Source organism: Dipodomys merriami, unplaced genomic scaffold (assembly GCF_024711535.1).
Source record: "Dipodomys merriami isolate MVZ:Mamm:240054 unplaced genomic scaffold, mDipMer1.0.p SCAF_42, whole genome shotgun sequence".
Lineage (NCBI taxonomy): Eukaryota > Metazoa > Chordata > Mammalia > Rodentia > Heteromyidae > Dipodomys > Dipodomys merriami.
In genome coordinates, this window is record NW_027205826.1 from 2984852 (window position 1) to 2998710 (window position 13859).

General features: G+C 53.0%; 2 protein-coding genes across 4 annotated transcripts; one reads left to right on the top strand and one right to left on the bottom strand.

Moving 5' to 3' along the window:
- The first annotated feature begins 1911 nt into the window (after positions 1-1911).
- On the top strand, positions 1912-3274 carry Nt5c (5', 3'-nucleotidase, cytosolic). 2 transcript variants are annotated; one of them, XM_069993051.1, is made up of 5 exons: positions 1912-2171; positions 2325-2425; positions 2506-2566; positions 2733-2847; positions 2924-3274. In XM_069993051.1, exons 1-5 carry the CDS (start codon positions 1995-1997, stop codon positions 3061-3063), a joined length of 594 nt encoding a protein of 197 aa, XP_069849152.1. In that variant the 5' UTR covers positions 1912-1994; the 3' UTR covers positions 3064-3274. The 2 variants fall into 2 exon arrangements, with proteins under 2 accessions (XP_069849152.1, XP_069849151.1); XM_069993050.1 differs by having other exon boundaries at positions 1926-2171; positions 2961-3274.
- Armc7 (armadillo repeat containing 7) lies at positions 3272-13859 on the bottom strand. Of its 2 annotated transcripts, XR_011366126.1 has the most exons (4): positions 13674-13859; positions 13444-13587; positions 12913-13108; positions 4653-4734 (listed from the first exon to the last, which is right to left on the bottom strand). XR_011366126.1 is itself a non-coding variant. In XM_069993052.1 (3 exons), the coding sequence occupies exons 1-3, from the start codon at positions 13762-13764 to the stop codon at positions 4373-4375; spliced, it is 597 nt and encodes a 198-aa protein (XP_069849153.1). In that variant the 5' UTR covers positions 13765-13859; the 3' UTR covers positions 3272-4372. The 2 variants fall into 2 exon arrangements, 1 of the variants encoding a protein (XP_069849153.1); XM_069993052.1 differs by lacking the exon at positions 12913-13108 and having other exon boundaries at positions 3272-4734.

Consider the following 13859-nt stretch of genomic DNA (forward strand, 5'->3'; position numbering starts at 1 on the left):
TCTACCACTTGAACCACGACACCACTTCCAGTTTTCTGGTGGTTTATTGGAGATAAGAGTCTCATGGACTTTCTCCCCATCCAGGGGGACTTGAACTGTGATCCTGAGATCTCAGCCTCCTAAGTAGCTAGGATTACAGGCATGAGCCACTGGTGCCCTGTGTAGATGGTTGAATGTTAGGTTTTTTCTCCCTTTATTATGGTAATAAAGCATCTTGCAAAAGGTTGAATCAACAGCTATATCATGATTGTTCCAATATTTCTGAAGCAGGTCAGCTTTATAAATAGCAACACTGGTTTTACTGGCTTACGATGATTTCCATTATGAATCTCAAAGGGAGGGAACCTGCACCCTTAGCCTATGAGTGAATAAGGGTGGAGTTCCTGGAAATATCCTGGTTTGTGTCATAGCTTGATACGTTGGCTTTACTCTCTGAAGGTAAGTGCCTACTCCGAATTGAGGTCTGATATTGTCAAAGAAGGTTTTAGGAAATGAAATGTTTGCAAGACCGTGTTCAAGAAAATTTCAGGTCTAGAATGTGAAATCACATGATCTTAAAATGGATAATATTAAATATAAATTGTAAATTATAATGGATATTAAAAGTTATCCAGGTTGGTGCTGGTGGCTCACACTCACACTCGTCATCTTAGGAGGCTGAGATCTGAGGATCACAGTTCAAAGCTGGCCCAGGCAGGAAAGTCCATGAGACTTTCATCTTCAATTAACCACCAAAATGCCAGAAGTGGTGCTGTGGCTCAAGCGGCAGAGTGCTGGCCTTGAGCACAAGAAGCTCAGGGACAGTGCCTAGGACTGGCAAAAAAAAAAAAAAAGGTCCCCTAAAGGGGCAGCAGAAACATTCTTGGCAGCCAGACCTCTTAGCGAAGTTTGTGCGGCATCAGGACAAAGCCCAGGGACCTAAGGCTCTGCCAGAGCTGCCTCCTCCACATTCTAAACTGACTCACCCTAGAATGATCAGTGCCCTCCTCCCTCACGTCTCTTTGAACCGAGGGCGAGGGCTTCCAGCGTGCTCAGTTTGCCTGCTCCCCTCTGGCCTGCCTGCTCCCCTCTGGCCTGCCTGCTCTCCTGTCTGCTCCCCTCTCTGCTCTCCGGCAGTCTGACGCTTGAGCCACAGGCTGCCCCTTCCGCTGCTCCTGCCGCCGTGGTTTGGACACAGAGGGCCCTCAGCTGAGCTGGAGCAGCAAGAGAGGCTCCTACTCCGATCTGTGTAGTTTGTGAGGTAAATAGATGTGGGTGTGAGATTTACAGAGGATTCCACAAAAGTTAGCGAAGCTCATCGCTTTCCACGGGGAATGCAAAGCTCTGACGGAGCAGGGATGCGGTGCGCGGGGAGGGCGGGCCGAGCGCTGGTTACCGGACGCGCTCGGGATGCGGTGCGCGGGGGACGCGCCGAGCGCTGGTTACCGGAGCCAGGTGGAAATCTGGCTCCGGGTTTGAAGAAGAAACCCCTGCCTCAAGCTAACTGGTTCTTGCGTTGGCCCTACGTCGCCGTCGGGAGCCTAAACCCAGCTGAGTCCATTCACTCACTCGGGTCAATCCGCAGCCCCCAGACTTGGGCCTGGGCTGGTGCCGTCTGCGGACAGCGCTGGTCCCGGGCCCCGGCCGGGAGCGGGCGCCCCACGGGCGACTCCTCAGACGCTGCTCCCGGTCGTTCAGATCGCCTAAGGTGACACCTAGTGAAGGTCACACTTTGAGGTAGAAAGCAGAATACCAGAAGAGCGAGCGCCGCAAGCCCCCGCCCCAGGAAGTCCGCCCGCCCTCCCGCCCTTCCTCCCGCCCACGAGCCGCCGGGTCCCGGGTCCGAGCGTCCGGAGCCCTATGCAAATTACCCAAGTCGAGCTCTATGCAAATCACCGGCCAGGCCCCGCCCACCGCTCTCGGTCCCGGAAGCGGCCGTCTGGGCGCGCCGAGCTCGGCCCTGGCGCCGCGGTGCCCGCTTCCGCCCGTGCGTGCTGCCGGGGTCCCCGGCGACGATGGCGGCGCGGCCCGTGCGCGTGTTGGTGGACATGGACGGCGTGCTGGCCGACTTCGAGGCCGGCCTCCTGCGGGGCTTCCGGCGCCGCTTTCCCGGAGAGCCGCACGTGCCGCTGGCGCAGCGCCGCGGCTTCCTGGCCCGCGAGCAGTACCGAGCCCTGCGGCCGGACCTGGCGGTAGGAGGCGGCGGGGGTCGGGGGGGGGGGGCGGTCCGGGCTGCGTTCCGGGGACGCCACCTCCGAGTCCACAGTTCACCCCAGGTCCAGAGAGGTCGGGGCCCCCCGCCCCTCCGCCGGCGGGCGCCCGAGCCCCGGGCTTGTGTCTCGTAGGACAAGGTGGCCAGTGTGTACGAAGCGCCAGGCTTCTTCCTGGACTTGGAGCCCATCCCCGGAGCCGTGGAGGCCCTGCGGGAGATGAACCGCATGCCCGGGTGAGCAGGGCGCACCCAGGGGCGGGGGGGGGCCGGGGGAGGCTCCGCCCGGGCTGACCGCTCCCCTTCCTCCCCCGCAGCACCGAGGTCTTCATCTGCACCAGCCCCCTGCTCAAGTATGACCACTGTGTGGGCGAGAAGGTGCGGCGCCTGCGCAAGCCGAGGCTTCCCAAACCCGGGTGTAACCGTGATCACAGCCACAAAGCAGGGGCTGGGGGAAAGGGGAGCAGTGACGTCCACACCCACCACTGACGGCCCCTGATTTAGGATCCCTCAGACCCCACTGGCAAACCTGTCTCCTCCACAGTACCACTGGGTGGAGCAGAACTTGGGGCCCGAGTTTGTGCAGCGCATTATCCTGACGAGGGACAAGACGGTGGTCAGGGGGGACCTGCTCATCGATGACAAGGACAACATTCAAGGTTGGTCCCTTTTTCCCGGGCAACCTCCAGGCATCTGGCCTGCCCGGCTTAGAGAGAGGGAGTAAAAATAACCAAGATTACAGATTACATGCCTGCTGCCTTTTCTGTCCCAGGTTTAGAGGAGACCCCGAGCTGGGAGCACATCTTGTTCACCTGCTGCCACAACCAGCACCTGGCCCTGCCCCCCTCCAGGAGGCGGCTGCACTCCTGGAGTGACAACTGGAGGGGAATCATAGACAGCAAGCGCGCACCTGTTCAGCAGGACTGAGCAGGACCTGGCTGGGGAATAGACACCAGAGTGTCTGCTTGCACAAGCCCTATCATGAAGCAGCTTCCAAGATGGCAGGCTGAATGAACAATCATGCCTGGCATGGAAATACAGTAGAGAAATCAGGACGCTTTTAATTACAAAACCAAAAAACCATAACCTCTGGCTGTTTATTCGGTAAAGGGAAGCCATAGGAGCCCAGGGTGGAGCTGAGCAGGTGACCTTGTCTCGGCCCCACACACTGGACATATACACCAGATGTGTGGTCCTTGTGTCTGGAGCATCACCCCAACTTGCAACCCCCAAGTTCCAGAGGGCCCTTCCAGGGGTTGGCCTCCCCTCATCAACCATGACAGCAGAAAAGGGCCAGCTTCCAAGGGTCTTTATTTGATGCCAGTACCGGGGCATGAAATCAGGGCCTTGGTGCTGTTCCTTAGCCTTTTTTTGCTCAAGGGTATGGCTCTACCACTTGAGCCTCAGCTCCACTTCTGGCTTTTTGGTGGTTAATTGGAGGTAAGCGTCTCACATTTCTACCCAGGCTGGCTTTGAACATGATCTTCAGATCTCAGCCTTCTGAGTAGATAGGATTACACAGTGCTCAGCTTCTGGCAATCTTTATTTAAAATAGTTTGGATTTTGTAGTCTGGGCTAGCCTTGAACCTATGATCTTGTTGCCTCTTATGAGCCTTTCTGGGATTACAGTTGTGTGTCACCATGCCAAGCTTTGCTGCCTGCTGGTCATATTAGCAGTCATTGGGCTGCATCAACAAGGGCAGGGAGCACATCTCCATCTTTGTATTCCTCACAGGATACACAGCAGGTTGGAGGGTTGTGTAGACAGCTACTCCTGAGCTGTAGTTACCTGGGTCAGTGTCTGCCATGCTCAAATGCCCAGCTTGGAGATGAGTAGTGGTATGGTCTTGCACAGCCCTGGAGGGGCGTGGCATCTCCCTAGCTTTCCTCTAATGCCATGGTCCCAACCACTGCTCACAGTCCACCCTGCATGCCTGGAGCCTGCACATCCTACGGGGGTGCGAGCCTGGCAGTGGGGGCACCAGAGGTAGGTCAGTGTGTTGAGTGCCAGCCCCCCCCATGAGCGGCACTAGCTTTTGGTCCCTTCTCCATGTATGTAAAAACTTCACCCTGAAGACGGTACTGCTGCTGCAGCAAGGGACTTCCTCAGCTGTCTGCCCCTGAGCCCTTCAAGAGGGTGGTCTCTGGTAGCAGGGATGCTAGAGCCGCGGGGGTCTCCCTGGATCAGGGTTGCTGGGGGGTCTCATTCCTTGGCAGTGGGATACCCAGAGCAGAGTGCGCCTGCCAGCTTTGGGCTTCAGCCACCTGGCCTGGGGAACAGAAGTCCTGCAGGAAGATCTGGGCCAGGTTCTGGAGCCTTGTGCTGGCCGAGAGAGAGAAGCGCAGCATGCACTGGATGACTGGCATGGAGGTGAGCTCGGGGTGAGAGCCAGGGCGTGGTGAGCTCAGGTACATGAGCGTGGTCACAGCGGACAGCACCGTCTCCTCGTTGGGGCTGGACAGGCAGTTGATGATGAGTGGGACGCCCCCTGCCTGCAGGATGTATTCCTTGTTGGTCCTGTCTGAGCACAGGTTGCAGAGGCCTCCTGGGGAAAAGCAGTGTGGAGCCTGGGTGCCAGGGCCTGGCTTCCTCCCTCCTCCTCCCGGTTCCTCTGCCCAGTGAGCTGTGAGGAGGCACTGGGATGCTGGCCCAGGGATAAGGGATGAGAAGACTCCAGGTCCCAGCTCTCTCCCATTTCCACAAAGACCAGCCCGCCACCATCACTTAGCCTGTCACAGTGGGCACAAGCGTCTCTTCTTGGTTCAGAACTTTAAGGGCTGGTACGCTTTCCTTTTTCTTTTATTCATTGCCCACTATTAAGATCTGAAGTCAGGGCCTCACACTTTCTCAGCTTGCTTGTTCTCAGCTTGTTCTCGGGATCTCGAGCCACACTTCTTGTCAAGCTCTTCTCTGGTTATTTTGAAAATGGAGTCTCATGGACTTTTCTGTCTGGCCTGGCCTCAAATTAAGATCCTCTAGGTCTCAGCCTCCTGATTGGCTACTAGAATAAGCCACTAGCACTAGGCTATTATCACTTGGTTTTTGTTTTTGTTGTCAGTTGTGGGGCTTGAACTCTGGGCCTGGGTGCTGTCCCTGCACTCGCTCTACTGTTTGAGTCATAGCACCACTTCCAGTTTTCTGGTGGCTCATTGGAGATAAGAGTCTCACGGACTTTCCTGCCTGGGCTGGCTTTGAACCATGATCCTCAGATCTCAGCCTCCTGAGTAGCTAGGATTACAGCCTCCAGCACCTGGCTAACACTTGTTTCTTTATCCCACAATTTAAAACATATGTAAATACAGATATTTAATTTAAAAAAGGTACCCTCATTGGTGTTTTCAAAAGCCAGCTCTTATTTAACAATGTAATGCAGATGTTCTGCTGGTAACATTTTGTGGGCATGAGGCAGAGCATTATAATTTCATTTTCACATCACTGTCTAGGATTCTAGGGAAAGCAGAAAAGGCCTGAGTGACAGATCAGACCCCTTTCCCACTCCCCAGTCTCCTCAGGGCCCCTCAACTTTGTGACTTCTTGACCTTGGGGACAGATACTTCTACTTAGAGGACCCTTTCCTTAGCATTGGCTCATAAGTGCAAGCAGACAACTTCCTGTGCACAGTGACTCCGTTTCCTGCCATCTTACCTCTAGCCGTTGGTTCCTGCTTCTAGGGGGAGGAAACTACATCTTGGCTCATTTGTATAACATGCCTGAGCGGCCAGTCAAAGGTGAGGGTCATGCCTGCTTCCCCTGCTTCTCTGAAAATTACCAAGCAGGTGCCCCTAAGATCCAACTAAGAAGCTGGGGCTGCCGGGTGCTGATGGCTCACGCCTGTAATCCTAGCTACTCAGGCTGAGACCTGAGGATTGTGGTTCAAAGCCAGTCTGGGCAGGAAAGTCTGTGAGACTCTTATCTCTAATGAACCAGCAGAAAACCGGAAGTGGCATTGTGACTCAAGTGGGCCAGCACTTGCCTTGAGCTGAAGAGCTGAGGGACAGCGCCCAGGCCCAGAGTTCAAGCCCCAAGAAATTCTTATCTCTTAATTAACAAAAAGCCAGAAATGAAAGTTGGCAAGTGGTAGAGTGCCAGCTTTTTTTTTCTGGTCAGATGTGGGTCAGGGCCTGAGCTTTTTCACTCAGGGCTAGCACTCTACCACTTTAAACCACTTCCAGTTTTCTGGTGGCTAACTGGAGATAAGAGTCTCTTGAGGGCTGGGAAGGTGGCTCAGCGATAAAGTGCTTGCCTCCCATGCACGAGGCCCTGGGTTCGACTCCTCAGCACCACATAAGCAGAAAAAGTCCGAAGAGGCACTGTGGCTCAAGTGGTAGAACACTAGCCTTGAGCTGAAGAGCTGAGGGACAGTACCCAGGCCCAGAATTCAGCCCCACGACTGGCCAAAAAAAAAAAGTCTCTTGAACTTTCTTGCCCAGGCTGGCTTGGAACCATGATCCTCAAATCTCAGCCTCCTGAATACCTAAGATTAAAGGCGTGAGCCACTGGTACCCAGCTCAGAGTACCAGCTTTGAGCAAAAATGCCAAGCAACAGTGTGAGGCCCAGGTCACAATACTGGCATGAGTGCACACATACACTCTCAACGAAGACACCTTCCCCTGGCGCCCAGGCAGGGACGGAGCACGAGTCGCCAAGGTTTGGCTCGACAGCTGGCTCCTGCTTTAGGGGACTGGCTTTTAGAGTCATCCATTTGTTCTCATGCCTCTGCACCCTTTGCTCAGGTCCCTGTCCGCCCCCCCCTCCCGACCTCTCCCCAGCTTTCTTGCTGGTGACAGGCAGCTCTGCTGGGTGAGCTTGGGCCACTCTGGTTGCCTGCTGGATGCCTCCCCCCCATGCCCGGATGGCCCCTCATCCCTGGCATATTTTTCAGACTGAATCCTGAGGAAACCATCTACCACATTTGTTTTCCCGCTTTTTATCTTCTCCACCAGCCTGCGAGGAGGGGCTTCAGGGAGGTCAGGTCCTTGGAGTTTGATACAAGCAAGACAGGCTCTGCAAACATTTGCTAGAAGTATTATTATTATTATTTATTTTTTGGAGCAGGGCTCAGGCACCATCCCTGAGCTTTGTTTTGCTGAAGGCTAGTGCTCTACCAACTGAGCCACAGCTCCACTTCAGATTTTTTTTTTTTTTTGGTCAGGTCGTGGGGTCTGGTCTCTGGGCCTGGGCGCTGTCCCTCAGCTCTTCAGCTCAAGGCTAGCGCTCTACCACTTGAGCCACAGCGCCACTGCCGGCTCTTTTCTTTTTGCTTATGTGGTACTGAGGAATCGAACCCAGGGCCTCATGCATGCAAGGCTACCACTGAACCACCTTCCCAGCCAACCTCAGATTTTTTTGGTGGTTAACTGGAGGTAAGAGGCTTATGGACTTTCCTGCCTGGGCTAGCTTTGAACCAAAATCCCCAGATCTGAGCCTCTTGAGTAGCTAGGACTGCAGGCGTGAGCCACTGGTGCCTGGCGTGCTGGAAGTAGTTTGAAGGAGAGGACTTACAGAACTGCAGAGGCTGGAGGATGGGACAGGACCGGTCCACCTGGATGCATGGCATAGTCATGTGTGGCGGCAGCAGAGTTCCACCTCCCTAGCCACTCTGCCTCAGCACTCACTCCGTCACGGCGTCTTTAGCCCATGGGGGAGTCACTGCGTCCCCACCTTCTGTACTTTGTCCCTGCATTAAGGGCTGCAGGCCGGTGCTGCTGGCCGGCTCACCACTGTGCCTTGCATCGTGGTTCTCAGTGAACACAGGAGCAAGTGCTACCTTCAACTTTGCTCTAGTGGGAGAAACTAAATTCCCCAGTGAGGGAACTCTGTTTCCAGTAGGAGCAATGGTGTTCTGTGGAAGCCACAGACAACTACTGCCAGGCTTAGCTTGATGCAAGGACAAGTAGGAACACTGGCAGGCCTCTGGCTCTCAGACACGCCCACGCCACCCCTTCTGAATCGGGCGCCTCCTCTTCACTGGGGACTGGGGCTGGGCAGGGGTTTATCTCTGCTGCAGAGTGAGTCACAGCGCACTCAGGTGTGTCTGGGCAGGGCAATTAGGGGATAATCAGATGGCATCAGTTGGCGGGTGGGGACAGAAGCCGCAGGCCAGGGGCCTGGAAGCCTTCCAAGGATGGATCAGGTGCCTGCCAGAGATCACCAGCTGCTTGGGCCCAACATAGTACACCATTTTTTTTTTTTTTGTGGGGGTAATGGGCTTGAACTCATGGATTGGATGCTATCCCTTAGCTTTTTCACTCACAAATTTTTGCTGGCCTTAGAGATAAATGCAAACTGTCACAATCAGATCTCAGCCTCCTGAGTAGCTAGGATTGCAGGTGTCCGCCACTGGCACCAGCTACCTTTAGACTCCTATGCCTACTTGGCTGTATCCCTTGGCTATGGAAACGGGACTGAGGACCAGGAGAGAGAACCTGAGGGGCAAGAAGGTCTGCTGGCACAAGACAGCGCCCAAGGAACATGAGACATCTCAAACAGCTACATGAGCCCTGGGCCCCAAGTATACCTGGGTGAATCTGTGCTGAACCCAGACACGGACAAGAATGTCAGGTGGGCTGGTGCAGCTCAGCAGTATACCACCAGTCCTGATGACATTAGACAGGTGTCTGTCACTGGATTACAAGCTCATTCTTACTTATTTTTTGCCCCTCCTAGGGGCTTGAACTCTGGGTCTAGGCACTCACTGTCCCTGAGCTTTTTTGCTCCCAGCTAGCACTCTACTACTTGAACCAGTTATAGCTTTTTGGTGATGAATTGGAGATTGAGTTTCACAGACTTTCTTGCCCAGGCTGGCTTTCCTCAGATCCCAGCCTCCTGAGTAGCTAGGACTATAGGCGTGAGCCACAGCACTGTCTACACACACACACTCTCTCTTTCTTTCTTTCCTTTTTTGTTGGTCATGGGGCTTGAACTCAGGGCCTGGTCAATGTCCCTAGGCTCTTTTGCTCAAGGGACTAGCACTCTATCACTTTTTTTTTTTTTTTTTTTTTTTTGTCAGTTGTGGGGCTTTAACTCTGGGCTTGGGCACTATCCCTGTGCTCTTTAGCTCAAGGTGAGTGCTCTACCGCTTGAGCCACAGCGCCACTTCCCGTTTTCTAGTGATTAATTGGAAATAAGAGTCTCACAGACTTTTCTGTCCAGGTTGGCTTTGAACTGTGATCCTCAGAGCTCAGCCTCCTCAGTAGCTAGGATTATAGGCGTGAGCCACTGGCGCCCAGCCACTCTACCACTTTGAGCCACAGCTCCACTTCTGGTTTTCTGGTGGTTAAATGGAGATAAGAGTCTCATGAACTTTCCTGCCCAGGCTGACTTCGAACCACAATCCTCAGATCTCAGTCTCCTGAGTAACTAGGATTACAGGCGTGAGCCACCAACGCCTGGCAACACTATTTTCTAATAAAGTTAGATACACATTTCCCTAGGGCTGGCAACTCCCACTCTCAGCTGCCTACCTGGGAGAAAGGACGCATCAGCATGCAGGAACCATAGGAAACTGGAGTGTTAGAGCACCTGCCTCTCTCTGAGTTCAAACCTCCGTACTGCCTAAATAGATGAATGAAATAAAAACGAACCGTACAAAATGAATGACAACATCTGAACTCTGAAGACTCTTCTATTAACAATTGCAGTCACGGGCTGGGAAGGTGGCTCAGTGGTAGAGTGCTTGCCTTGCATGCATGAGGCCCTCAGTTTGATTCCCCACCACCACATAAGCAAAAGGGAAAAAAGCCAGAAGTGGCGCTGTGGCTCAAGTGGTAGAGTGCTAGCTTTGAGCTGAAGAACTGAGGGACAGCAACCAGGCTCAAAGTTCAGGCGCACGACGGACCCCCAAAACAAAACAAAACAATTGTAGTCAACAGGTAGCTTGTGGCCTACCACCGAAGGAAACATTGTGTTGACTGATAAAAACCAGATGTAGGAGCAAATCCTGCAGGGTACCATTTATATGAAATTCAAGAACAGGGAAAACCCACGTCCACGAGACAATGGCGGGTAGAACTGTGGCTGCACTGAGGTGGGCAGGAGGCATTCTACATGATTTACAATGCTGAGCACACCTAGCGAACTTATGTGCATTTCACTGTGTGAAAATGGCTACAACGCAAAAAGAAGGCTAAGTGTAGCTGAGTGGTACAGTGCTGGCCTCACAGGCCAGAGGCCCCATGTTCATCCCCACACCACAAAGAACATGTTCTGACTGGCTGATGAAGCTTTCTTTAGGCAAGAGAAATAGAACAAGAGGCAAAAGCAGGGCTCAGCTCTTTGACCCACCTTGAGTATACAAGAAAAGCATTTGATGGGCTGGGAAGGTGGTTTAGCATGCATGAAGCCCTGGGTTCGATTCCTCAGTAACATATAAATAGCTAGAACTGGTGCTATGGCTCAAGTGGTAGAGTGCTAACCTTGAGCAAAAGAAGTTTAGGGACAGTGCCCAGGCCCTGAGTTCAAGCCCCACAACTGACAAAAACAAAACAAACAAAAAAGGCATCTGAAGTGGGGCACCAGTGGTTCACACCTGTAATTCTAGCTATTCAGGAGGCTGAGATCTGAAGATTGCAATTCAAAGGTAGCCAGGGCAGGAAATTCTATGAGACTTATCTACAACTAACCACTAGAAAACTGGAAGCGGCGCTATGGCTCCAAGTGGTAGAGCACTAACCTTGAGTGAAAAAGCTCAGAGACAGTGCTCAGGTTTGAGTTCAAGCCCTATGACCACCACTACTACCACCATCAACAACAAAAGTCAGAAGTACAGCTGTAGCTCAAGTGATAGAGCGCTAACCTTGAGCAATAAAAACCGAGGAACAGTACCCAAGCTGTAAGACCTGCATATACACATACAAAAGGAGAACAAAGCTACTGGGGATTGAACCCAGGACCTTGCACAGGTTGGGAAAGGGCTTTACCACTGGAGCCACACCTCAGCCTGAGAAACTATGCTTTATCCACAATGGTTGCTGAGGAGCTACCAACCTTTAAGCACTATTACCGTCTGGTGGCAGCTATATGTATTGCAGGAAGTAATCTGCAGGAAACTGATTTAATCTAAATTCTAGGAAGCCACTTGACTAGTTTGGATCCTGCTTTTTTTTTTTTTTTCCTTTCCCCCAGTCCTGGGGCTTCAACTCAGGGCCTGAGCTCCTCTGTCCCTGAGCCTCGCTGTGCTCAAGGCTAGGGCTCTACCACTTAAGCCGCAGTGCCACTTCCAGCCTTGAACCCAGGGCCTCAAAGCACTCTACCACTAAGCCACATTCCCAGCCTGATCCTGCTTTTTAGTAAAGAAACTCCCAGCCGGATCCTGCTTTTTAGTAAAGAAACTGCACATTTTCTATAATATCCTAGAATTCAATCAGTCTTCATAGGAGCCAAGACTCTTTCCTTGTGCTTTTGCATCTCCAGTAGCACAGGACACTTAGATACAGCTTCTAGACACTTAGATACAGCTTCTAGAATTGGATAGCTTTGGGTTCAAGTCTCAGGCCTGTAACTCTAGACCTTTGCCCAGCACACTGAACCTTGTTTTTTGGGGTCCGGTCGTGAGCCTGGGCACTGTCCCTCAGCTCTTCAGCTCAAGGCTAGCACGCTACCACTTGAGCCATAGCACCACTTCCGGCTTTGTTTTTTTCTTTTCTGCTTATGTGGTGCTGAGGAATCGAATCCAGGGCCTCATGCATACAAGGCAAGCACTCTACCACTGAGCCAACTTCTCAGCCCATGAACCTTCTTGTTTTTTTTTGTTTTTGCTGTTTTTTTTTTTTTTTTGCCGGTCGGGGGGCCTGAACTCTGGGCCTGAGCACTTTCCCTCAGCTTTTCAGCTCAAGCCACAGCGCCCCTTCTGGCTTTTTCTGCTTATGTGGTGCTGAGGAATATAAACCATACACTGAACCTTCTTAAGCCTCAGAGTCCTAACTAGAAAGTGGCTGTTAAAAGTATGTTAACTTTAATGCTATCTCCAGGGTCAAAAGAAATAATGCATAAGAAGTAGAGCCTGGGCTGGGGAAGGTGGCTCAGTGGTAGAGTGCTTGCCTTGCATGCATGAGGCCCTGGGTTCCATTCCTCAGCACCACATAAGCAGAAAAAGCTGGAAGTGGTGCTGTGGCTCAAGTGGTAGAGCGCTAGCCTTGAGCTGAAGAGCTGAGGGACAGCACCCAGGCCCAGAGTTCAGGCACCATGACTTGCAAAAAAAAAAAAAAAAAGTAGAGCCTGGTATCAGGTGGTGCCCTCTCAGTGCCAGGTGTAAGTGTGTAGCCAGTAAGTCCTCCAGCCACCCTGCCTGAGCACCTGCTCTGAAGTGAGGATCCAAGTGTCTACTTTTTTCTATCCATCAGTGATGTTTTGTTGGGTGCCAATGACTCATGTTTGTAATCCTAGCTATTCAGGAAGCTGAGATCTGAGGATTGTAGTTTGAAGCAAGTCCTGGCAGGAAAGTCTGTGAGACTAATATTTCCAATTAACCACTAAACAAGCCAGAAATGGAGCTGTGGCTCAATGGTAGAGTGCTGGCCTTGAGCAAGAAATCCCAAGGACTGCACCCAAGCTGCAGGACCTAAACAAAACACAACAAGTCTGGCTTTCATAGTTAGGATAACAGGCAGCTTTCTGACACTCTCGAACTTTTCTTCAGGGACTACTTTGATCTTCTCAAACTCAGTCCCTCAATCAGTTAGGATTGCAGGTGTGAGCCACTGACCGGCACCTGGCTTTGTTCACCTTTTTTTTGGCAGCACTCAAAGCTTGCTGGGCATTGGTAGAATTACTTGAGCCGGCCTCCAGCCCGTTTTAGTTGACAGTAAAAGGATGGCAGTTTGAAGCCCGCCAGGGGAGGAAAGTCTGTTGAGTCTTATCTCCAATTAACAACAAAAACGACGGAAGTGGAGCTGTGGCTCTGTGGTAGTGCATCACCGACCTTGAATGAAAAAGTTGAGACAGAGCCTAGGCCTTGAGTTCAAGCCCCAGTACTAGCTACACGTGCACGTGCACACACACACACACACAGTGTAATCCCCAAACTTTTCCTTTAATTCATTCTCTCCTTTCCAAGCGACAGGGAAGGCAGACAGGCAGAGAGCTAGCCCTGTGCAGTGACTTCCAGACCATTGACCCTGGACCACGTGTGAACGGAGGGGACATTGGAAAAGGGTCGCCCCCTCGCTGAGAGACCATCTAAGAGATTCGTTTCCCAAGGACTCACTTTCAAAGCTCAGCTCATCCCGGCCCATCAGGTTTCGACCCCATTCTTACCAATTGCAAACTCCACCAGCGTTTCACTCTCCTCGGACAGCGAGTCGAGGAATAAATCGAGGACTTGCAGTTGCCGCAGGTACTGGTAGTTGTTGGGGTCATAGGCGAAGTTGGCAAGGTTGGCGAGGACCTGCTCCTTGGCGTCTGAGTGGGAAAGCGGCACTGGAGCCCGGCCCCGCGGGGGGCACGGCGGGACCCCGCCCCGCGCCCGCCCGCCCGCCGCCGCTCACCTCGGCTCTGCGTCTCCTGGAACTCCGTGACCAGCGCCTGCAGGTACCCCAGCCGCCCGACGTGGGGGTCGACCTTCGGCTTCTGGGCCATGGGCGGGGCGCGCAGAGCCCCGCCGGGGACGGGCGGGAGGGGCCGGGACACCCTCCCCCGAGCTCCCCCGGGGCGGGCCCGGGCCGGCGCGGAGG

What these genes read in the sequence shown, in the direction of transcription:
- Nt5c (XM_069993050.1), top strand. Translation starts at nt 1,995, where the DNA reads ATGGCGGCGCGGCCCGTGCGCGTGTTGGTGGACATGGACGGCGTGCTG. An exon ending in ACCACTGTGTGGGCGAGAAG is followed by an intron (nt 2,567 to 2,732) that starts GTGCGGCGCCTG and finishes TCTCCTCCACAG; the next exon opens with TACCACTGGGTGGAGCAGAA. An exon ending in TGACAAGGACAACATTCAAG is followed by an intron (nt 2,848 to 2,960) that starts GTTGGTCCCTTT and finishes TTTCTGTCCCAG; the next exon opens with GTTTAGAGGAGACCCCGAGC.
- Armc7 (XM_069993052.1), bottom strand. Translation starts at nt 13,764, where the DNA reads ATGGCCCAGAAGCCGAAGGTCGACCCCCACGTCGGGCGGCTGGGGTAC. An exon ending in CCAGGAGACGCAGAGCCGAG is followed by an intron (nt 13,588 to 13,673) that starts GTGAGCGGCGGC and finishes TTTCCCACTCAG; the next exon opens with ACGCCAAGGAGCAGGTCCTC. An exon ending in GCTGGTGGAGTTTGCAATTG is followed by an intron (nt 4,735 to 13,443) that starts GTAAGAATGGGG and finishes GCTTTTCCCCAG; the next exon opens with GAGGCCTCTGCAACCTGTGC.